We start from the raw sequence: 25,562 nt of genomic DNA on the forward strand, positions 1-25,562 counted from the left end.
TTCCTACAGGCTAAATCCAAAATGTATTCACAAAACTGAAATTTCATACGCCTTGTGACCTTGCGGGAGATGATGTTGCACGATTGAGAAACGACGTGACCGAAAATCTGCAATATGCCGACCGGAGAGAGGTAAAATATCCAAATCTTTGCACTAAAAGTGGCTCTATATTTCATCTAAATATAGTTTTAAATATATCTGAATGTTGGTTTTCATTTGATTTGTTTTTCAGTACACAACCTATTAGCTGGGCGGATCAAGTGGAGGCGGGAGATCTCAGTAAGTAACATGATTTTTCATTTGTTAGTCTGTTGAATTCGACAGGTTCATGCATGTTTATATTGTTCATGTATATGGTCATGTTTTTTGAGGTGGGCACCCAAAAAAGGTGGAGCTGTCACATTTTCCAAAATATTTTCTCTTCTTATTCTTATATTTTTGCTAAAATCCATCATGAAGAAATGGTTTTGGTCTTATTTTGAAGATAAATTATTAATTAAATGAAATAATAACAAATACAGTTGAACAAATCAATTAATTAATTTCAACAGCTTAATTAAGTTAATTAGTCAGGGGTGGAGCCGGAAGCGGAGGAGCCGAGGCGGAGGAGCTCTGTGTAATTCCAATGGGAGGTTGTGTTCATGTTAAAATTTATGCACTTTGTTGCCTCAGTAGGAGTAAAAACGCATTTGCATGATGTTAATTTTATTATTTAACTTTCTATAACTATAATTAGCTAGTTAATCTTAATAAATTTAGTAATTAAGGATTTAACAAGCTTTTAATTAATGCAGTGGAATGTGTGTCATGCAATATAATGGGCTTTAAATTTTGCATGCATTTCATCTGTCATAAATAGATCTTTTAAATTGTTTTATCTTTGAAATATCTATAAAATAAATCTTCTCAAAGGAGATTATTACAGGATTTAATCTGATGACATATTGATCTCTGGCTATTGTTAAATAGTTTATTGATGTAGGCTAATTGTGCATGTATATGCCTATTGTACATGTACCATTGTTACAAATTATTCATTGTATATTGATTTTTGGAACACCCTATATGGGAATTGGATATTTATATGATATTATAGCAATTCTTTATACTATTTTGAATATATTTTCCAAATTAATGGCACTTAGTGAAATTTTTCATTAAATTAAACAATTTAAATTTAACTTTTTTCACACCCTGTATTACACAATGGGCTTAACAAATATAGTGCAAACTTTATATTTAATGAAAACACTAATTGTGTTCATTCCAAATATCAAGTTTATTTTCAAATTTAATATACCATGTAGAAATATTGGAGTGGTAAAAATGTAATTTTTATGTATTTTCAGTGGAATCACCCTGTATATTTTTTGGCACACCCTGTATATCCACTCAAACTTTACAGATTTGCAATCCTGACAATATATGCTTTCTAAAATGTATAATTTTACATAGTTTGGGTGAAAACTTTTTGAAATATAATCAGAAATACAAAAAAGGAGTTGATTTTTGGCAAATTGCAAGATGTGACGCAATTGGGTCCCACCTCAAAAAACATGACCATATGCATGTCATGCAAAGATGTTTTACTTTAGTAAAACCTAGATCTAGATGCGCTGATGCGTATACCGATGCATGGGCGGCCGTGAACGTAACCGTCTCGTAGTACAGGGAACCCATACCGTAGTAGCTCTGCACAATTAACGGTATGGGACGAAGTGTATACATTATCATTATAATACAAAAAGCTAGTGCAAACGCAATTGCATGATTTCAATTAGAGTTTGTACTAAAAAATACAAGACTCCTCTAGCTTAAATAGTTGCATGTTTGTCATAAAATTAATTACACAGCTTCTTGTACTTCTTACCTAAACTCTTATGCTTGAAATTTTAATAAATATTCCATTACTTATGGTCGCATGTCATGAATTGGTCATCTTTTGTGTAACATATTGTTTTATGATAAAAATATCACCAATCTTGATTCACTTCAACACAACTTTTAATGAATACATTTTAGACCATTAAAAGTATACATTTCTGGAAAGCTTATATTACAAGGATGCCAAATCAACAAAGTATAATATCATAATATAGGGTGGGTAAGAAATATACAGGGTGGAACATCAACAAAATTAGCATCTTTTGTGTCATGGTAAACCCCATAGTTTCTTTTTCTGAAAGCTATGTAGCTCAAAATAAATATGGATTCAGAAAGACATTGCATGGGCCCTTCCAACAAATTAGGAAGAAAGAGTTTGGTATCCCTTGCGTTAAACTATATCTGGTTCCATACAGCAATACGCAGTATTGCTGTCTGGTAAGCAGGTACGAATTGAGACGTTGTGAATTGAGACGTCGGAGCCGGTCAAACACAGAGGACTAGCCTACATCCCGTATCCTACTATCACTCAAACAAGCAAATCTCTTCACTAATTCACTCACCTTGCGATCCTACATCATCAGTTGAAACAAACATCTAAGTTTCCAAAAACAACTTTGTCATTCCTCAAAACTACAAGTAACTTCATTAATAAAAAATTGAAATCATACTATTACCCGTTATTGAAAATTTTGTTCGATTTATGTGAACCAAAAGAACGCACGAGTCGAGTTCAGTTTACCAAAATGGTCGCTCCTGCCTCCTGGTCACCTCAGATATGACGTCAGTATCAAGCTGCTTATTAAACGGTGGATCGGATTGGTTGAAATCAACGCCACGTTTTTTGACCTTACAGGGGTCAGAGATATGCATATTCATGTATGAAAACAGCGATGCGGATATAGTATCATCACCGAGAACTGAGAATTGCGGCATTTTCGATGTTTGTACCGGGGAATTTCAGACACGGAGACTCAGCGGAGATGTTAAAAAATTCGTCCAAAGGTAACCAAAGGGTTGGGGATCGCATTTTAACTATCACTAAATGTTTCGGAATTGAGGTCGGCTAAAAAGTAGACAGTTTCGGGGACTGTAATTGGTGTAGATGTCACATTTTGAACAGTGAGCGATAAGTGACCAATTTCATGCTCAGCACAAGTGACTATCTTTACACAGGGTACGTTAAACATACAGGATGGTCAAAAATTGAAAAAATAATTTTACAATTTGCATGACATTATCAATCAAAACTTTTTCCTCCATGTCTGGCACTAAAACTAATAGCATAATTGAATTCCTCATCAAATTTCCTTAAAATATGTGTACTTTTGAATAAGCAGGGTGACTCGGGCAAGAGATAGGCCATTTAGAAATGTTGGAGCATTACGCATACACACTTTGTACAGTAACATATAGGGAAAACTGTCTTAATTAGTATTTAATTAGGCAATTAATTAGTTACATCTTTTGTTACAGTTGATCTACTATGAGGTAGATTAACAATCCAGGATGATATATGTGCAATTTGGTGTCCATGCTAGTTGTACTTTTTAAGATACTAACGTTTGAAGTTTGCCATATTTTCACAATTTTGTGTACAACCCTATGGGGCTCACCGCCTGCTCACCCCCCCCAGCTCCTCCATTGACACATCTTACATATTGAAGTATAAATCGTTGTCTAAGTTGTCTAATTGACTTGGGGTTTTTTGCATTTGACAAAGAACATAATTATCTACAAAATGACACCAAACTTTCTAAAATAGGTATCATACTTTTAGAATAAACTAAACTTGAAGTGGGAAGAAAGCATTTTCATGTTACGGCTCCTCCATTTTTGGGTGACCTATTTGTGACATGCGACCTTATCCAGAATAAATTAAAATTCATTAGCACATGATCCAAGTCGGCACACCAAAACTGAGGTGGCACTTCAGTGCAAACTTAGATAGGGCATCACCAATAACGAAAATGTCATACCGATAAGGCTCAAAATATGCTAAGGTGTCATATTATAGCCATATATTTTGACATCTTTTTTTAAAAATAATAATTATAGAAATGGAATATTTGCTAGTTTAGTGGCAAGTTTAGGTAGTAAAGACATAGCATACACAATTTAAGTAAAATCCTTTCACTCTAAATAATAAAAATAATAAAAATAGCTGTAAAATGCCTATTTTTACACTTTTATTTGTAACATGCCAAGAGACGCCTTTTTTCAACAGCTTTTAATTTTTTTCATGGATCCTTATAGAAATTCATGTGACCTGTTTCCCAAAATGGTGCAGTAAACCAATCAAAAAAACAGAAAGAGGCATTATGAATTATAAGTTAACAGATCAAAAAAGGATTTAAAAGTTTGCCTTTTATGTATGTTACTATTGTCTGTCAAACTTTTGATTGATTTTGAAGTCCCTCAGTTTTTTATAAACAAAGACTTGAAGCATAAACGAAAGGGTAAATCTATTGTAAATAACTTCATTTCTCCATATTATAATCAATTTGTAAGTGGCTGCCATCTTTTTTGAACATATAACAATTTTAAAATTTTTCTTGAAATGTCTGTCAAATAGTAACATACGCAAGACGGTGCTGTAATTCCTGCTAAACTAGGGTGATACAGCTAATTATGCTACATGACATAGCATTTAGCTCCACCTAGCTTTGTGGCACTATCACTTTGTGAGGAGAAGCTTTTTTTGATGACACAATCCATTGTTAAGTGTTGTCTGTCAAACATTTGTACGCAAGTAACATACGCAAGATTTGTATGTGTCTGTCAAAAGTAACATAAAAATTAAAAAATCACTTGATGTTCACATTATGATGATAGTTTAGAGTTTATAAAAGTGTTTTAAAACATGTGATTTATAAACTGCATGTGATCTTTATTCAATTTCCCATCTTGAACTACTGTTTTTGCCAAATTATTATTCTGTATGTTACATTTGACAGACATCTTGCGTATGTTATGGCTTGACAGACACACATATTTTATTTATAACAATTTATCCTCCTTATTGTAATATTTGGACACATTTTTTTCCACAATCAGTTGCTGTAGGTCCTACACCTAAATAACCACAAAATACCTTATGTAATACTTTATAAATTTTTATTTGATTGCAGAAAATCATCAAAATTGTGTCTGTCAAATATAACGACATAAGGGCTAGAAAATTAAATTTGTGAAGTAAATGGTATATAACTTATCTTACTTTTAGTGTATTATGAACGATATATGTGCATACTATAATTTAAACCTGGTTGGAGACCAGAAGAAAAGAGCTGGAAAAATAATTGTGTGTTACACTTTTATGACACCTTAGCTTATTTTGAGCCATAAATGATGTGTCTGTTTGCCCGGTTTTTTTTAAGTTTGCCTTGCGAACTAACCGTCTCAGCTGAAATCCAGAAATGACGTCATTTGTTCTGGTGCTTCCACTTCCGGGTAACGCAGGAACATGCCGCCCAAGTTTTGCGAACAAAATGGCCGACATCAGGGCTGTCAACTCTCACGCATTGGGCGTGGGTCTCCCGCATTCGGTCACTTTCTCACGGTCTAATGCCAAGGCAGTATAATCTCATTCTCATGGCTAGGTAGAAAGTCTCACGCAATGCGCAAAGAGCTGTCAAGTTTTAATTTAATTGCCCGACAAAAAAGTTGATTGCCCCGGGCTATCGGACAGGCGATTTGTCGCAGCCTGGATGTCACTATGTAAACAACGTAGGCAGCCCTCGAATTAACCCACGGCACCCATGGCATTTTGCTGTGGGTGCCCATCCCCACTGCCGTAATGCCCTCAAAATATGTCCTTTACCCAAGGCAGTTACTTGCTGTGCCCTCTGATGAAGTTGCCGTCGGTGCCCCAGCCCTGCCCCTTCATTATAAAATCATCTATCTATGTTTGTGTGTGTTTTCTTCACTTTTGAGAAATTGCCTTGGTGCCCTTCTCAAATTTTCAACAGTTGCCATGATGCCCTTTTGAAATATTACAAACTGCTGTACGTGCTGCCTTGCCTTTTCAGTGAAAATCCAAGGCAATTATCAACTTGCCCTAAAAAAGTTGCTGTGCCCCTTCAGATGCTTAATTCGAGGGCTGAACGTAGGGGTATTAATAATCAATTAGGGAATACCGTACCAAATATGGAAGTATCCAAAAGTGTGCTAATTAGAAGGTTCAACGAATCAGAATAAGATCCTGGTACCGTATCCAATTCTATGCAAATGAGTTGAAGGCGGTTACTTGAACAAGTACATAGTTTGTGTCTTGTTTATAGTAGATCTCTGTAAATTAAATGTCATGACATAAGGATGGCACCCAAAGATGGTGGAGGCATATCATTTTTCGAAATTTTGCCGTACAGATTTGATAGGCATTTGGCAACCCCTTTTTGGACATGCCTCATTTATTCTTTCAGTGACATTGATGACATTTGTTGACATAAAAAAAATTTCTCCCTGTTGCAGCAGTGATGTGATCATGTCAGTGCGCATTTGTTAGGCACAGTGGATGCTCAAAGCGCTGGCGTACGCACCCAGCATCGCATGCAATTAAAGGCGCTGCATAGATGTATGCTACACCCATCGAATGTGTGTCATTAGCCCTCAGATCCATGTAGATGTATGCGCACAAAATGGCTGCCTCACCGTGTTGACATCACTGCTAAAAGCTGAAAAATATTGCAACAAACATTGATAAAAAATGACAACTTATATTATTTTGCAAAGACCCAGTCATTGCACTACACTGGCCAGCCGATCGTGTAAAATCATGCCTGTGTCACACGATGCTAGATGCAAATTGATCAGCGGATGATGATGTGATTTAATGTTAATTCAATGCATTGAAATCGAATTGAATTGAAATGAATTTTGGGCGATTTTCATTTCAATGCATTGGAATTGAATTGGAATTGAAATGAGTGAGCTTAGGCATGAATTGAATGGGATTGGAATTGAAATCATCGTGAGCAATGAAGAATTTAATTGGATTGGAATTGAAATCATGTTGAGTGATGAAGAATGAATGAAGTGGAATTGAAATGAAATTCAGCTTTGATTTCAATTCAGCATTTCAATTCACAAGCAGATGTCTGTGATTCCAGATCATTCCACCTGTAAAAAGTTACCTTCCGCTTAAACAATCCCTAAACATGATAAATAAAAAGAACTAGTGGTCACCATAAACTGGTACAAAACATAAACATAAAGTGTTACAAAACATATTGCAACTAAGTATTCTGGAAAGCTTTTATTTAAAAATAATAGCATAAAATACATATTGAAGAAAATTAAAAGTATGATATCATTTCTCATACACAGGTATAGTTAAACTTTTTGAAACTTTTTTGGAGTTCTTCTTAATCTTAGAAGAATATGTACTGTCTCTCTTGTCATGTGGAAAAGTTATAGGCTCTATGTTCATAAAGACACTAATATCTCAAGTTCCAATATGATGCAAATCAGGGTTCCCGTTAAGGTTTTAAAAATGTGCGTCCGTAATGATGCAAGTTTGCTGATGAGGTTGCAAAAACTTGCGTCCAGACAGATTTTTGTGCGTCCATCTGAAATTCTCAATTATGACGATACACACGTACCCCGGGTCTACACCTCATCAAATGTCGATTGTTAAAAAAAATAAAAGTGCATTTTCGCGTGATATTCCATCTCCATTCGCTATGATAATTTTTCTCATTTCTGTGTCAGTTTTGGTCCAAACGTGGTCAAAAACAGGTGCAAAAACATGAGCAAAGTCTGTCAATCTTGAGCAATTTTAGATTCAGTACTTTCACTTCCGCATTTCTGTTTTTGAATTAACGTGCTGTTGATGGTACAAAACTAAAACACGCGCGCTGCCACAAATAATAATGTAAAAAGGGTTATCATTTGGATTTTGTTTTTAAAATTGCTTTTATTCATCGTAATAATAATACTAATAAAGGAAACCTAGATTATTTATGAGAAAATAAATTTAAAATATTAAAAATTGAATACTGTCAGGTTGTGATAAATAAATAAATAAACATTAACTGCACGTGCTTGCATGTAAACAAATCAATCGGGACTTCCCCAGGCCATAGCGATCGCTCGAAAGCATGCAAAAAGTGCACGATTTCCTGACGTTGCATTTACAAATATTGCAGAATTTACATCAATTCTCAGCAGGTGGGTCAAAATTTTGGGGCTTTTATTATCTTAAAATATAAAAGAATAAAATTTCTTATCTTTATCATCAATTAATGATAAAATTTCGAAGTTTTGTCTGCGTTCACAATGGACGCAAAATACTTGATTAGCCATGTGAACTTGCGTCCAAATTTGTAAAATACGCGTCTGGACGCAATGACGCACACTAACGGGAAGCCTGATGCAAATTGATTCTTAGCATTTCCAATGTTTTAAATTGCTCAATATGATCGATGATGTGAGTATGAGATCCCCCCAACTTGCCAAAGATCTCAAACTTTTGGCACTAATCATAAAGCCCCTATTATTCTCAAGCTCCTAATTTTTATGCTCAAAAGTCATTGTACATTTGAACAAATTGTGAGAAAACCATTAAAGAAAATGCTTATATCTTTGACAGGTTTTTTCACACTTTTTCAAAAGTTCAAGGATTTTGGGTGTAAAATCTTAGGAGGAGAAAGGAGACAAGTAGGGGCTATCTAATAGTATCAAAACCTTAATTTTTGACATCTTTGAGGTCAGTGTGGGGACAGGGTCCCATTATCGACTGCACCACACATACCTTAAGTCTAGAAAATAATGTGCATGGTGGACAAGAAGTTTAAAAGACAAATATTAGGAAGTCAGTCACCTAACAACTAAGAAGTTCCAAAGTTTCATAAAATAGGACCCAGAGGGTCAAGGATCACTCACATTGTTTGAATGTGAAAAGTGAGTTTAAACATATAACAATTAAGTATTTTCTGTTGAAATGCTTTTGTGACAAGTAGTGTACTTGATTTTGACTTTGTGTTGCTGACTCAAGTGTTATAAAATTGGTAGTAAAATTTAAACCATGCACTGCAAAAACAGTGTTTAGATATTAAACACCATTCTAGACATCATCTTCTCCTCGATTTGTAAACATATCTAAATGCTAAACATGTTTAGTAATTTGATGCCTTGTGTTTAGATATTAAACACTTAATGTTTTGAAGTTTGACATTTGTGTTTAGATTTTACATGTGTTCTAGACACAGTTTTTGCAGTGTGCCTTTGGTCAATTAACACAAACTGCAACTGTATTGGAATTGGAATTGAATTAGAATTGAAATAAATGCTCAGAATTGAATTGAAATTGATTAGCTGTTAATTTCACTGCATTGGATTGGAATTGAAATGAAATGATTTTGAAATTGAAAAATTGAATTGGAATCGAATTGAATTAATTCTAAAGCAAGGTGGATTGAATTGGAATTGAATAACAAGACTCCGGGTGTAGAAAGAATTGGATTGGAATAGAATTGAAATCAATTTTCTGGAGTGAAATAACAATAGATTCAATGAGCCAATTAGAACTTGTCTTTAAGTTTACACCAAAAACTGTGTCAAAATGGGCAGTGAGAAAGATCTTTGCAAAATGCTCTTGTACAGTAACTAACATTATGTTACAGTGTAGACTGCAGAACTTGGTCTTCAAATTCAATGATAGTCCATCTGTTGGCCATTTAATGACTATCATTATGAAGAGCTTTGTTTCAAAACCCCTTACACATGTACAATGTACATCCACTTCAGAAATTTTCAGAAAACATTAATAAATCATCAAAAAAATCATTGATATAAGGGGGTCTGCAAGAAAAGCAGTTTTTGGCGGGATGCCTGGGCAGGATGAGCATCCCGCCAAAACTGCTTTTGTTGCAAACCCCCTTGTATCAGTGATTTTTATGATGATTTTTTGATGTTTTCTCAAAATTGCTCAAGTGGATGTAAGGGGTTTTGAAACAAAGCTCTTCATTTGAAGACTCGGTCTCAGTTATCATACATCATGTACATTCATCTACATCTGTGGGGCTGTAGCTACGGACACAGGTGTCCATGTTTTCCATGGGAGGCGAGTTAGCGAGCGGTAGTTCCTCGCTTTGCACCACTGAGGTCCCTGGTTCAAGCCGGGCGCGCCTAAGGACTCATGTGCACTTGGTTTATCCCGATTCCATGCTCGCTTCTCGCAGGTTTTCTCCGGGATCTCCGGTTTCCTCCTGCTTTCAAAAAATTGGTGATTAGTTGTTTGGTTATCAAAAACTTCCTTCACCCAATGGAATTTGGGGAGCTGCACAGATAAATAGTGGATGTTACAATCTAAGTGCTTATAGGTTTGCGCTATTCCGGCTGCACAATGCCTAGTTGATGCGATCTGATTGTGATAATTCACCATGGCAGCGAAATTACAGCGCTTTGAACACTCCGTGATCTGTGGTAAGGCGCTATATAAATACCGAAATTTATTTATTATTTATTATTATTTCCATTACTGCTACAGGTTTGAAGCTATCTTTCCCCCCAATGTTGCTCAGGCAAACTGTTCCAACTTTTACACTTCTAATAAACGCCCCCATTTTGGAAAAACACAATGCCCCCTGGGCATTTATTACTGCAATACGGTATCAATCATACAATACATTTTCATGCGAGTTGGGACACCTTTTTACTGTGTGATTGATATGCTTATACTGTAAAAATCAAGTGCTTGTACTTCCTGTTACCATACTCAAGAGCTTTGGAACTTATTGATCACCAGTTTTGAATCAAGTGGCAAATTTTGAAACAAAATAAAACTTGTTCAATAGAATTATAAAAGGTACCGGTTCCCGCTATAAGTTAAAGTATAATTTGATAAAGTAGTACGGTAATTTTAACCTTATCCCGGGTGTAAAAGAAAGGACTGCAGAAATCTAGATACAAACATTGTGCGCAATATTAAAGCTAGAGGTTAGCTAGTTATAATAAATTTGTTTTTGCTTCCTTTCCTCAACCAGGGACTAGCATCCCACCTCCAGAAGAGATTATAGATGGAGACATTAAGAAACTAATTGAGTACAGAAGAGAAGAAGATGGAAAACTTGTCAAGGTAAAATAATTGCTTCAACTATTTTGAGTCGTGAATAGTTTACAACGTAATGAGCACTCCAGGGTCAGAATTTCGTTTCACAGTGCGAGAATCAATCTTGATTCTTGCAGAATAAATTTGCAGGAATCGTTTGATTCTTGCAAATCAACTTCTGTGTAAACTACAAATGTTTGCGGGAATCAACGCAAATCTGTTTATGAGATTCTTTGCGACAATTGATTCTCTGATTCACGCCTAAATTCTGACCCTGGCACTCAGAATGCTTGTGATGCACTTGTGTGTGGTTTTCAAATGTACATGATACTGTGTATGAAAATTAAATCCTGGAACAGTACAATAAACTGCTTCTGTTTCTTTGTTCATTACACTTACAGCTGATATTCTTTTTATTGGGCTATTCCAGTTGAAATTCATACACCCCATGGAAGACATGACCTTAATACCTCACACAGGGGATGTAGATTTCAAATGGAGTCACCCATTCAGGTAACCCCATTGGAAATTTACACTCTCTGTGTGGAAGATTGAGGTCAAGTCTTCCATAAGGGTGTATGGATTTGAATTGAAAATAATAGCCCAAATGTAATTGTGACTCTAGCATGGAATGATTATCATGATTGACTTGTATACATGACCTGAAAAAACGTTTTTTTCCCGGCAAGCTAGTTACACTTTCCCGCGAAAAAAATGGCCGTCAATGCCCATAAAACTCTTGAAAAAAGGTTTGTGTCAAAAGCGTGATGTCAATCAAGTGAAATTATTGCTTAGCTACCCACCCACCCTTACGGTAACTTCGGTAAAGGTAAGACCCACCGATCCCACCCACCCATCAATCATAAATGCGCATGTTAATATGAAAACTACATTGGATGGATGGATTGAACAAGAACAACAACAAACGCCAAACAACAATACAAAATACAAGTTTGAGATTGAGAATATTAAAACTTACAATGTACGAGAACTAAGTTTATAATATTTGTAAAATGAGTTAAAAGAAAGAAAGAACAATAGACGACCGTCGGAACTCCGCATTCATTTGGGCGCAGTGCCGATGATGCCGCGTGATTTGTTTATCAACAATTCAACGTGTGATCATGCATTCACGTGTCAAAACATGCATAGGGGTTGGGGTTTCCTATCTAAATAGCAGGGCGAATGTTTATGTTTTTGGGACATCCCTATGACGTAGTCGGGGATTCCCTATGCAATTTTAGACATCGTATTATCCGATTTAGATTTGATACAGCTTCATTAATTATATTACTTCACAGATCTGTTTCGTAAGGCCATATAGGGCTCACTCATCAGAAGCACACAACAATATACAAGTCCAAATTCATTAATTATTTAGCTCCCATAATGGTTGAGCACTTTACCTTTGGATGATTTCAACCATCTTGGATGTATCTTGGATTTATCCACTTAACATATCTCTTGTTTATTTTTGAACAGATTACAAGAACATTCAAAGTAGAGAGATTGAAAGCGTCCAAAACAGTAGCACACAGAAAGGTATAGTATTTTAACAGCCTGTTTAGCGTCTAATTAGGTTCTTTTAAAATTGTTATAATTTCCTATATATCAATCGCAGTGACCCACTTTCTCTGTGACCGCACAATCCAAGAAAAATAGCGGTTGAAGTGTATAGAAACGTGAATGTACATGTCGGCAATGTGTTTGGAACTTTGATGATGGTTTGTTGTGGTTCCTTCTCATCTACTTTTTCCATGGTTCTTTTAAATGAATATAATTTCCTATATATCAATCGCAGTGACCCACCTCCTCCGTGACCGTGCAATCCAAGAAAAAAGGCCTGCTGACTATGGATTTGACCTTACACCATCACTATATACCACTACATATTCAATTCCTTACAGCCAATAGTAACTGGTAATCATCAACCCACATAATGAATATTTATAATTTGCTACAATGCCAATCATGTGCAGACAAGATCAGTGACTGATGCTATTCATGGCATGGGTCTGGTGTTGCTACTGCAGACAGTGTCATGCCAACGCCGCGCCTTAGGCGCAAAGTTGGGCTACTTGGCGATCACTTGCCGCTATTCAAAAAAGCATGCCGCTACTTGCCTAAAATTGGGCTATTTGACAGTGCCAGGCCGCGGCAGTAATTTGATGTATTTTCCTTTCAATTTAGCCGATTTATAAAGGTTTTGAGTCTCTAAAGCTCCAAATTGCAATTACAATGGGTTTTGTGACCATTTATTGATCGGTCAGTAACTTCCTAGTAAGTTTAAAAGTCAAGTGCTTTTCCGCCCAATTGGGTGATTTGCATTCTAAATTTTTGGAAGCTTAAAAAATTGGGCTACTTGAGAGTCCTTTACCGCGGCCTCGCGAGTCAATGCGCCGCGCCTTGGCGCTAAAAAGTTTTGGCAACACTGACTGCAGACAGGTATACACCTGCACTGTTGTTCGTACTTGTGTACAAACTCAAAAAATACAATGTATTAGCATTGTAATGTAATGGCATTATGGCAGTACATCATGGGTGCAAAGTTCCCTGTAGATCTGATCCAAAGTCAGTAGGCCCTATTGTGACACACAATTTTGCTTCTATCCTAACCACTTGTGCATTTTGAACTCAAAACTTTAAAAGTAAATTATTTTATAGGTGAAGTACAAAACATAATATAAAAAATCGGACCACCTAGATATTTTGAATCAACAAAGATTGCAAGACGAAGACTCCCCCATTTTCCTTTTTGTTTAATGATGATTGGAGTCCCCCATTCATGTAACCCCATTGGAAATTTACACTCTCTGTGTGGAAGATTGAGGTCAAGTCTTCCATAAGGGTGTATGGATTTGAATTGAAAATAATAGCCCAAATGTAATTGTGATTCTAGCATGGAATGATTATCATGAAGACTCCCCCATTTTCCTTTTTGTTTAATGATGATTATTTAATATACTTGTACTAAAGGTGTCTTAAGCTCTATTATATCTATTATACTTGATTCTTGTTGTGTTGTTGGCAAAAATGCAAAAGAACTTGAAACACATTTAGCAAATAATGACTAATGGATGAAATCAAAACTCGACCAGCAGTCGACCTCTGCTTCCAGCGGTTCCGTCCGGTTGGAGCCAGTTTCCATTGTTCTAAACAATGGAACATGGTTCAGCCGCCGGTAACCGCCAGCGGTCGAGTTTTGATTTCATCCCTAACTTGGTTTGAACCCATTTTTACCATATGACTTTCTTTCTTTGTTATTGCAGGCATGGGGAAAGTTTGGTAAAGCTTCACAAGATGGGTCCGGTCCTAATCCTTCAACTACAATCATCTCAGATGATGTCTACATGCAGTTTATCACTGCCAAAGATGTAAGTTAGTGGTATCTATGGCATATGTAATACACAATAAATGAGAAAAACCTGCACTTTCTAGTGATAAACCCAGTTTCTCAGAGGGAAAACCAGGTTTCTGTACAGAGAAACCCAAGTTATTGAAAAAAAATCAAGTAAAATACTTGGTTTTACAAACCGACAAAAACCAAGTTTAGCAATCAAAAAACATGATTTATCGCAAAAAAAAGAAACAGGTTTCTCTCTTTTATTGTGCAAAATATGTGCCATGGGTGTTTCAAAGAGATTAGCATTAGACCCAAAGAGTGCCAACTCGGAGAATTTACCTTTTATAATGCTGTGGTGAATCCGCCATCTTGGTTTGTCCAGATGGAGAGTAAAATACTGTACCTCTGGCATTGATCAGCAAAGATCAAAATTGAACAATGATTTGCATCTCTAAGTGTTAAGCTGAATTTATACTCGATCGCCGAGCGATTGCGATTAAACGCTTTTGAAAAGCGATGGGCAATTGCCGAATTTTGCGATACATCACTCGTCGCTTTTGCATTTATACTTATCACGGCGATAGCGATTGCAGACGACAATTAAAATATTCGAAATGCCACAAAATACATTTTAAAAACATCAGTTGCTGTCAATAATTATTGCTTTGAATTAATTCATCACCAAAAATTAATAATCGAGAAAGGTAAATTAATTAGCAAAATAATAGATCCAGATGGTTGTATATGATTGGTTGACGCATTCACATGTCAAGCGATATCGCAGGGAAGTTGAGATTTCTTCAACTTGCAAAAGCGACGTCGTTTTTGCCTCGGCGATTTGAATCGATTGATCGGCTTGACGCTCTGGAAATGTAAGTAAACATTGAGCATGCATGAAAATCGCTTTTCTGCAAAAGCGATCGAGTATAAATTCAGCTTTAGCGTTGTCACCATTCACCATTGCCACAACACAGTGGATGCAGAGTGCAAAGAAGCACATGCCATAAATCTTTAATTTTATCAGACTCATGACAGAATAATCCTGAGGTACACTATTATGCCCTCTATGAGTGACATGTAAACATGGCGGAGTCAGTACTCCTTGGGTGGAATATCTTTTGGTTGTCTGCAGTATTCAAACTTACGGAACAAATGGACAACCTGACCTCATATATTTGGTTGCCTGCACCTTTGACATTATTTTTTTTGTACTGCAATTTTTGTTACAAATCGGACTCCATAATTTATGAATATTTATTGTATAGATTTCATGTAATCTGATTTGCTAAAAGTGCGGGCATAGTTTTGATTTTGCCCGTTGCTGTGGGTGAGAGGCATAGTCAACTTGGCCAAGGGCCACACGATGGGCAATTTTGTGTATTTTTGGTAACATGTAGATGTTAGAAGTATGAGCAGGGATGAATCGAGTTGATATCATTGGTTGGTAATTCTTTTCTGCGGATTTGGGGTGAAATGGGGTTCCAGCGTTATCGAGGACTTTGTTCAAGAGTTTATTTTCACCGGTTTTCGGTGTCCAGTTAGGTGGTCTTGTATTTTCAACGTCCTGAAAATGAGCTTTCAATCTCAAGTGCCTAAAAAAGGCATCAGCATCTCTGCAAACAGTTGATTCATTAATTTAGATCTATCAAGGGGGACAAAGTTCAGCCTCTTACTGTATTACTGAGCACTGATTGCTCATCGTCAAAGAGTGTTAAATCAGAATGTATGATGGCAGCAGTCTTGTCACTCTCTTTACGATCATTTGCTTTAGTTTTTGGAAGCAAATGTTCAAGTTTGTGTTCCTTGGTGTCACACATGTGTAGATAAAATTTCCTGCTAAGGCCATGGATTGTATTACTAACAGGAGTAGGATTGGTGAGTTGGCAAACCAAATCTATCTTCTGAATCTGACCTCCTTAGCATGGTCGAAATGTGTTTCCTCATGAGCATGGTTTGAATCAAAGATCGCATTAGACAACAGGTATAGTGACTCGGTGTTTTGTATTTTTTGGTGATAACAAGGTTCTGTGGTAACATTAGTATAAAACGAAAGTTGCAATCCATTTGGGATTACTTTTCTGCATAAACAGGTACTGAGAAAAGATATGTGACTGCTGAAGCGAGTTTTTCCAAAGGTGGCCATAGCCAAAGCCAGTATTGTTGGTTTCACTTAAACAGGATATTCTTGAATTTTATATGTCAATTGCCGATGTAGTCCTGAAATGAATAAAAAGCAAGTAGGTCCTGGTACTGCGTTGCACTGTGGTGAATATATTATATATCGTAAGAATCAAACTTAAATTGATGTACATTGCTAATTCGAAACGTATGGAAACAAAACGTTTCCCATTTAAACCCTTTAACAAGCTAAGATGGAATGGCAAGCAAAAACTACCTTGCAAAAAAATAAAGCAAGAAAATAATAATATACAAAGTAAGAAAATAACTAGAAGGCTATATATTTGTACACAAATACGGCTATACCCGCATGTTATCGGTTTACACAAACTTACAGTCCTTATTTGCTGAGGACTTAGGTTGCTGTTGTCAGTCTCTCTAATTCACAGTGAAGCTATGCAATTTGATAGATTGAAATTCACAATGTGCAATTTGATTAGGGGAAAGCTATTCCAGAGGGAGTATGTAAATTAAATGGAACAGCCATTTCAGAAGGAGTATGTAAATTAAATAGAACAGCCAATGGGTATGTAATTTAACTGGAACAGCCTTAACGTTTCTGTCATCTATATTATTATAATTACGCAATTGTCTGTGAATGGGATGGGGTGGGTGTTATTAACAATATAATTCGCAGGTGCAATCTGTGTACAAACTCGAGCCCTGAAGTTGCTTTATTTGATGATAAACGGACAGCCCTTTTTTAACATTTGGGGCCCTGGCCCATAATATTTGACTTATGAGGCTCATGTACACATGTTGAAGTATAATTCTCAAGTGCTATCAGTAGACTTAAGCTGGGCACTGTAGCTGCTTTATTTACTGAGTAACGGCTGGCCCTATGTTTTAGCGTTTGGGCCCTGGGCCCATATTATGTGACATATGGGGCTCATATGTACATATAACAATATAATTCTCAGGTGCAGTCTGTGTACAAACTTTGAGCTTTGGTGAAAAATGGCTGGCCCTTTGATTTAACATTTGGGGCCTGGGGCCCATAATATTTGACTTATGGGGCTCTGTGCATACAGGCTGAGTCAAAAAGAAGTAAACTCATGTTTGAGGGGCTGTAACTCGAGATCTGCAAGGAATCTGTTAAAAATAAAAATACCACTGGAAAGAACAAATTCTATACGTCTAAATAAAAACAAGAATTGTTGAAATTACTCACAGCAAACTAAAGTTATACTCATTTGAATACAACCACCCATTTTTGTAGCTGCACACGGCTGACTGATTTTCATCCATTTCAATTTCGACGAATCAGCAAAGTGCTAACAGGATTTATTGTTGAAAAGACAACTTTTGCTTTTAATTAATATTCAACAAAGTCCATGACGGTACTATAGTTTGTAGGGATACCAATTCAAGTCTTTACGAACGATCCGGCAGAAGCTTGATTGGGGAATGTTGGGTAAAGGATTGAGCTGATCTTTGGTCTTGCTGTAACGCATGTCTAACTCTAACAATGTTCACTTGTGATCTAGCAGTTCGTGGTCTGCCTGAAGCTTCCGGCTGACTGTTCTTTAGTGTCCCATGCACATTGAGCTTGTTCACATTCTTATATACTGCTCCCTTACATGAAACCCGGTTAGCTGTAGGAAATTGGAGACGAAAAAGACGCTGAACTTCAGTTGGACTCTTAGTTTCATGATACTTCGTCGACAGAAACGTGCGCTCCCGTGCGGTAAATCGTGGTGCCATGTTGTCATTTGGCCCGTTTTATTATAATGTAGTGCAATGAGGTAAAATTCATATTGAAAAGAGCCCTTTAACATGTAGGAATTATAATTGATCGAAACCACACCTGCCACAGAACTTTATTTGCAATTGAATATCGCGCCTTACCACTCAATATCATAGATATGCCCCGGGAAGTGAAACCGTGTGCAGCTACAAAAATGGGTGGTTGTATTCAAATGAATATAACTCGAGTTTGCTGTGTGCAATTGCAACAATTCCTGTTTTTATTTAGACGTGTAGAATTTGCTATTTCCAGTGGTATTTTCATTTTGAGCAGATTCCTTACAGATCTCGAGTTACAGCCCCTTAAACATGAGTTTACTTCTTTTTGACTCAGCCTGTATGTTGAAATATACTTCTCAAGTGCTATCAGCAGACTCAAGCTGGACATTGTAGCTGCTTTATTTACTGAGTAACGGCCGGCCCTATGTTTTAGCGTTTGGGGCCCTGGGGCCCATATTATGTGACACATAGGGTTCATATATACATAAAACAATATAATGCTGAAGACCTATTAGTGTACCAAATCTAAACCCTGTCGCTACTTTATTTGTTGAGAAACGACCGGCACTTTGTTTTAACATTTGGGCCTCTGGGGCCCCTAGCCTTAAACATCTGGGGCCAAAATGGGCAGAAGACACATTACAACTTAGGGCCCATACATGTGCCACATATGAGCCCTAGTGCCCTTGTAGTTTTATAGCTAGCCTTGTTAACCTGTTGCCCCTTATTTTAACATTTGGGGCCCTGGGGCCCATAATATATGACATATGGGACTCATGTATACTTGTATATAGAGTACCCTGGCTCTATCAGTGTACCAACTCAGGGCCCGAGGCTGCTTCATTTAATGAGAAACCGCATGCTTTGTGTTTTTACATTTGGGCCCCTGGGGCCCGTGACCTTGACCTCTGGGGCCCAGATGTGCAAAGGATAAATCCACGGGTAGGGCCCATAAGTGTACTACATATGGGCCCTGGGGCCCTTGTAGTTTTAGCGCTAGCTTTGTCAATCTGTTACCCCTTGTTTTAACATTTGGGGCCCTGGGGCCCATAATATATGACATATGGGGTTCATGTATACTTGTATATATAGAGTACCCCTGGGGCTATCAGTGTACCAACTCAGGCCCCTGAGGCTGCTTCATTTGATGAGAAACGGCATGCTTTGTATTTTTACATTTGGGCCCCTGGGGCCTGTGACCTTGACCTCTGGGGCCAAGATGGGCAAAGGATAAATCGACGGGGTAGGGCCCATAAGTGTACCACATATGGGCCCTGTGGCCCTTGTAGTTTTAGCGCTAGCCTTGACAGAATGTTGTGTTTGATGAAGGAGAAGAAACCATAGAATGGCAATATACCCGTTCATGCTTCGCATACGGGTATAATAATATGCAAAAAAAATACAAAAGTGGAAGCAATTATGACATAAGAGTACATTGCAAAAACTACCAATGGTTATCCCATATATCACAAAGCAATTACATGCAACATGCACAGGATCTGTTCTCTCAGTGTTGATTCAAAATGTGCAGCAACCATTCACACCTCGCTTTTGCCGTGACGTCAGACGCAAACTAATTTTTTTAATTCGGTCTTCATTATAACTAAACATTGTTGTATTTCGTCCTCCAGGGTGATGGTAACCAACAAGAAGAAGACACATTAACCAAACTGAAGCAGCAGCGTATAGTCATGTGTCGTGTCTGCAAAGGCGACCATTGGACCACCAAATGCCCCTACAAAGATTCACTTGAACCGTTGCAGAAGGAATTGTTACAAGGCGGGACGGGAACAGGTGGTGCTGGGTCTGATACAGAGACTGATGGCGGTGAGTGCATGAGTACTACCTGCTGATTGGCTACAAGAAGGTTATATATGATTTATTGAGCCAATCAGCAACAATGTAAGATTATACAGCTGCAGAGGATTGAGCTTGCCTGTTTAGAAGCTGTATTTTAATTGGTCACTCAGATGCATATACTGCATAATTAACCAATCAGAAATGCTGTAAGAATGACAGTAGTTCTCTAGGTCAGACAGGGGCTAAAGAAGGATTTTGTAATGTAGATCCAGAGATATGTTGAGGTTATTATTTCATGCATTTTTATTGGTTGGTTTATGTGAAATCTCCTGGGGAAAAATTTCAGAACTAGATCAGTGTGACACAGTAGTATTCAACTCTGATGTAAGAGGCCAGGGGTCCATTTCGCTAAACTTTTAACCCTTTGTAACTCAAGTAACCGTTCGTATAGTTACGAATATCCAACACTAGACGTAACTTTACGAAGGGTTTCTGTAGTAATTCCCTATTACTTACGAAGAGCACCGTTCGCATGTAAGTTTAGTTACGATTGATTTTGAGACTTTCGAAGCTTTGTAAAGCTTAGTGAAATGGACCTCTCGCTTAGATTCTCACTGGAAGTAAAATTAACATATTCTGTCGGTCCGTGCCACATCATTTCCGGTTGATGATGCGACTCAAATTTGAGTGAAAACAAGTCCTTGGTTCGATTTTTTGTTGATGATTTCTGTCATTTGTGTTGTGTATATTTCGATCGCAAATAGTCAGTGGAATCAAACAAGTTCCTAAGTTTTCAGAGTGGAAGTTACTTACTTGATTTATTGTTTTATATAATGACAAATTGACAATTAAAGTCCCATGTTCGAGTGTTGGTTTTTCCGAAATTGACGATGTTGTCACTCCAGTCTGGAGTGACAATATTGATAGTCTCCTTCACAGCCGGTTTCTGTCGTTGATTACAAACCGTGAGCCACGTGAAGCTTGGGCCCAAGACTAGAAGCTGGACCGACAGAATACCCACTTTCTTCATTACTGCATATTTTCAAGAATGGATCAGAAAGATTTTGCAGCCAGGTACAATGAGGGCAATGCTTGACTCTTCGTGCACCCTCTCCCTGGGCAGTAAAGTGGCGTACGAATAGATATCGCATTATGCTCCGCATCATTCCCAGTTGACAATGACTTTGTAATTTCGCTCAATTTGTAAGTCCATGTGCACCGTAGCAAACCACACAGTGCAACAAAATCATATCATCAACTGGGACAATGCCAAATTCAATGCAAGGAGTATGATACGAATGATACACACATCATAGAATCCTTTTGGGTCAGAAGACAAGGACCCAACATCAAGAACAGAGACCAGAGGTCCACTTCATAAATCATATTTATGATCCTCTCCCAGTGTCGTAACTAGGATTGGTAGTGCCCGGGGCAAGAAACAAAATTGGCACCCCTACCCCCCACCTGAGAATATCTTAGATACGGGCAGTGGGGTAGCTAGGGTTTGTGGCGCCCAGGGCTAAGGGTACATAATGCCCCCCCCATTTTTGAAACAATTGCGCACAAGCGCGCAGAATTTTGGACAAACAAGACTTACTACTAATTAATTTTGGTTACTAGAAGTTGAATATCGGTCTTATAATTTTCTTTCAATTGATTTTGTGCTGAAAATTTTTACTTTTGTCGCTTGGAGGGGCGCAGAATTGATGCTGAATTGGTCAATTTGGCACCCCTAAGGGTGGCGCCCGGGGCACGTTGCCCCGCCCCCTAGTTACGCCACTGTCCTCTCCCAACTGATAATGCACCATCTACGCTCGAGACATGTCTATTCGTAAGTGAGAATCAATAATAGTCATTCTGATGACACCTATGATAGATGATACTTGTCAATAGTGAGTAAAATTTATGGTTTTATTTTTTGTATATTGTTATTTTTTCCATAGGTGCAGCTAAACCTGATGCAGCTAAAAGTGCAGGTGGTCCTGGTAAATATGTACCTCCAGGAGCAAGAGCAGGTGCCAAAGGACGAGGAGAGACGATGGCTTCAAGGAGAGGTAAGAAACAAGAACCGGGAATGAAGTTTGACTCCTAAAGCGACTAATTTGATTTCATTTTTGGTAAGGAATCCTAGAATAGTCCCATAATAAGCATACTGCATTAATGTATAACTCGATGTGGTAAAACCAAAGAGTACAGACTCTGCCATGTTTGCATGTCACTCATGGAGGGTAAATAGCGTACATCCAGATACATTTTTAGGTTTCCAATTACGCTTTTTTGGGCCTTTTTAAGACCGTATTTACATGCTTTATCTTTCAGTTTACAAAAAAGGACATTATTGTGCCTATTGTTTGCTTGTTTGTATTTTGCGTCTAACGCATTGTACCAATAACAAACGCTTAGTTCGATGAGTGCAAATCTTTGTAACATGCAAGCTTAAAGATGCAATTGTCGTTCAAATTCAGATTGTTGACAACAGGATTTTCACACATTGTTGATAGAAAATAATTCTTGGCGACAATAAACATATTCACCAAAGTGCCAAAATCCAGGCAAAAACTTCTTGAATCTGGGTGGTAACTCAGTACAACATATATATAATTATGATGATAATTACATGCAAGCATAGTTAAAGGGGTGTAGTCCAATCATTTCATGTTTTGTTTTCTATCTATAATCTGCCATCAGTATGCATATTCATTGCTTAGGCGACGAAAAAATAAAAACCCTGTTCTACGGGCCCGAATCGACCCAGACTTTTAAACAAATTGGGACAAAATTTTTCCTGCACAAATGAATACCGACCCAAATTTCGACAATTTCAGAGCCAAATTTTTTTTTTTTTTGTACTTTCCCAAATTGCAAATATTTACAGATTTTGGTGATTTTTTGGGTCATTTCCATAAATTTATAAAAAAAAGCCCTACCGACCTACCCTACTTAAAAAGTCCGTCCGCCTGTAGAACAGGTTTTCTCTTTTTCGTCGCCTTACCACAAAATAATTTTCCTGTCTGGAGTACTCCTATTTTACCTTTTAGTGATTTTTAGAAGTAATGTGTTTTTAAATCTGTTGATATTACTCAACTGTTCTATTTCCACAGACGAGGGCGCCACTATTCGAGTTACAAACTTGTCAGAAGACACAAGGGAGTACGATTTACAAGAATTATTCAGACCTTTTGGAGCTATACAAAGAATATATTTGGCTATGGATAAGAATACTGGTCAATCTAAGGTATGTTGACTTACCGACAGCCTGTATGATAATGGTTAGTACAGACAGAAGAGACTGCAGCTTTCAAAAGCAACATATCCACTTGAGATTACAAGAATCTGTAGCTAATAACTCTTCACATGAAGTATTCAAGTTAGTATTGAGGGAAAATGCCTTGCTCAAGTGCACAACACGATGGCACCACTGGGGCTCGGAACCCGCAATCCTCCAATTGCAGGCAGAGCTGCATGACCATGCCGATCGCAAGTGTTGAAGTCTTGTTCAACCTACCTATCACAGTCTGACTGTGCAAATAAGGCATCAAGGGTGGCTCCATGGAGAGCCAGGATTTTTCTAAAGGATAGCCAGGATTGTTCTAAAAGGAAGGAGGACAAAATTTTATGAAAATGAAAAAAAACACCTAAAAATCTAAATATCAGTTTCCAGCATCCCAGGGGTATAGTAAATTGCTGTAAAAAAGAGTATACTTCCGTAATGTTGTCATCGTGGAAGTATGCTCTCATCAAAGGTTTACGGCAAAATAGTATAGTTGTTGCCCCCTTGCCCACACTACTGGTCAGACTGTAGGTATTGTCTGTATATCTTCCTTGAGTCGGTAATTTAGATATTGTTTTTTATTGTATCTCTAAATGTAATAATGAGAAGTATATAAAAGTATACATTTTCAGAAAGGAAATGATGCAAGGAATTCAACTAGCATAACAGATTCCTGCAAAAATTAACAGTTTTTGAGAAAATCTCAAAATAAGATTTTAATTTACTGACTCGAGGGAAGTATACAGACTGTAGGTAGGTGTCACAAGTTAGCATATTTCTCTCTCACTTCTGAGAAGGGGAGTCCATCAGATCAGACAACTTTGGTTGGTTTGCAACTTTCAACACATTTGTTTTTACTGCAATATGTATAACAAACCTCATTCTTTGTTGTTTTTATCCCTGCCAGGGTTTTGCCTTTATCAACTTCTACAACCGTGAGAGTGCAGCCAGGGCTATTGCTGGCGTGTCAGGTTTTGGATATGATCATCTTATTCTCAAAGTCGAATGGGCCAAGTAAGTAGACAAAGGGTAACTCCATCACGAGAGCAGGATCCGTGATCAATGCGATCTCCTGGATGTGTGTCCACCAATTCAGATCCGTGATCCGGAAATGATTGTGTAGTAAGTGTCACAGTGCATATGCGACTGTGCGTTGATGACGCTTTACGACAAGAAGATGACATTGGCACGCAGGGCCTAGATTTCGACGAGAATCACAGAATCGATTCTCGTAATGATTCTCGTAAGATTTGGTTGTGAGAATCATGAATTACGACGTTCAGCAAATGCCCGTTTTAAGCTTACTCACATGATATGGCATGGACGTTTCTGCATTTCGGTCCCTTTTTCATTAAAAAAATTACAGTGGGCATATATATTAGAATGGGAGGGGTGAGTATAACAGACAATAAGGTGTTCACTTTACTCATTTATTTCACTGAATCTTATATGAATAACCTATTTTTGTTTTGATTGTTCAATTACAGACCATCAGGACAACACTGACAGTTGCAAGACTCTACATGGGATCAAATCTTTGCATATATTGTGGTCATTCTTCCTTTGCACGGATCCGCTATCTTGCTACCAAAACGAGGTACTCCCTGCAAATGCATGCACAAAAAGTGCATTTTTGTTCTGCTGCTTTTCTAATAACCCGCTAGATTGCTTTACAAATCATACATTTGAAAGGCGTACGCACAAAAACGCATTTTGCGTGTAGAACCTCGTTTTGAGATTAAAGTGCAAAGGGTCAATGGTACCACTACAGGAAACTTACATACATCTTCTGTTTATTAACTTTATTATATAGCCAAGTTTTTGAGGTTCCTTTATCATGTGCAAATCATTCTGTGTATTTGAGAAGCATATTGCTGAACTTTGGCATTGTCAGCCAAGATCATGTGAAACATGTTTGATGGTAGTAAAGCTTCTGTTATAAAACAGGGGATTGGGGCCACCAAGCCAGGAGTGACAAAATGTCCAAATTGTGCCACTTACCTGCTACTCAAATTTTGGAAATATCTTCCACAGGGAAGATGAATTTCAAATGGAATTAGCATATTAACAAACTCTTATTTGAAATCAACCTCCCTCTATGTGAGATTCAGAATCTTTCTCAGAGGGTATATGAATTTGAAATGGAGCTGCCTAAAGTGCTCATTCCATTTGAAATTCCTATACTCCCCCTGTGAAAGATATTTCCAAAATCTTCCACAGGGGTACATGTAGTGTGGATTTTAAATCAGTAGCGTAGCCAGCGGGGGCAGAGTGCCCCCCCTGAC

General features: G+C 37.5%; 1 protein-coding gene across 1 annotated transcript; it reads left to right on the plus strand.

The window, feature by feature from the left end:
• On the plus strand, window positions 1-25,562 carry LOC140139879 (eukaryotic translation initiation factor 3 subunit G-like). Its single transcript, XM_072161641.1, has 10 exons — window positions 1-131; window positions 233-279; window positions 10,872-10,963; window positions 12,419-12,478; window positions 14,206-14,310; window positions 19,835-20,030; window positions 21,950-22,060; window positions 23,108-23,241; window positions 24,185-24,291; window positions 24,765-25,562. The coding sequence occupies exons 1-10, from the start codon at window positions 115-117 to the stop codon at window positions 24,781-24,783; spliced, it is 888 nt and encodes a 295-aa protein (XP_072017742.1). The 5' UTR covers window positions 1-114; the 3' UTR covers window positions 24,784-25,562.

This window comes from Amphiura filiformis, chromosome 18 (assembly GCF_039555335.1).
Source record: "Amphiura filiformis chromosome 18, Afil_fr2py, whole genome shotgun sequence".
In the NCBI taxonomy this organism is placed as follows: domain Eukaryota; kingdom Metazoa; phylum Echinodermata; class Ophiuroidea; order Amphilepidida; family Amphiuridae; genus Amphiura; species Amphiura filiformis.

Bases quoted from the DNA above. Each gene is read 5' to 3' on its own strand.
- LOC140139879 (XM_072161641.1), top strand. The intron at 10,964-12,418 runs GTAAAATAATTG...ATTTTTGAACAG, and splicing joins AAGATGGAAAACTTGTCAAG to ATTACAAGAACATTCAAAGT. The intron at 23,242-24,184 runs GTATGTTGACTT...TATCCCTGCCAG, and splicing joins AGAATACTGGTCAATCTAAG to GGTTTTGCCTTTATCAACTT.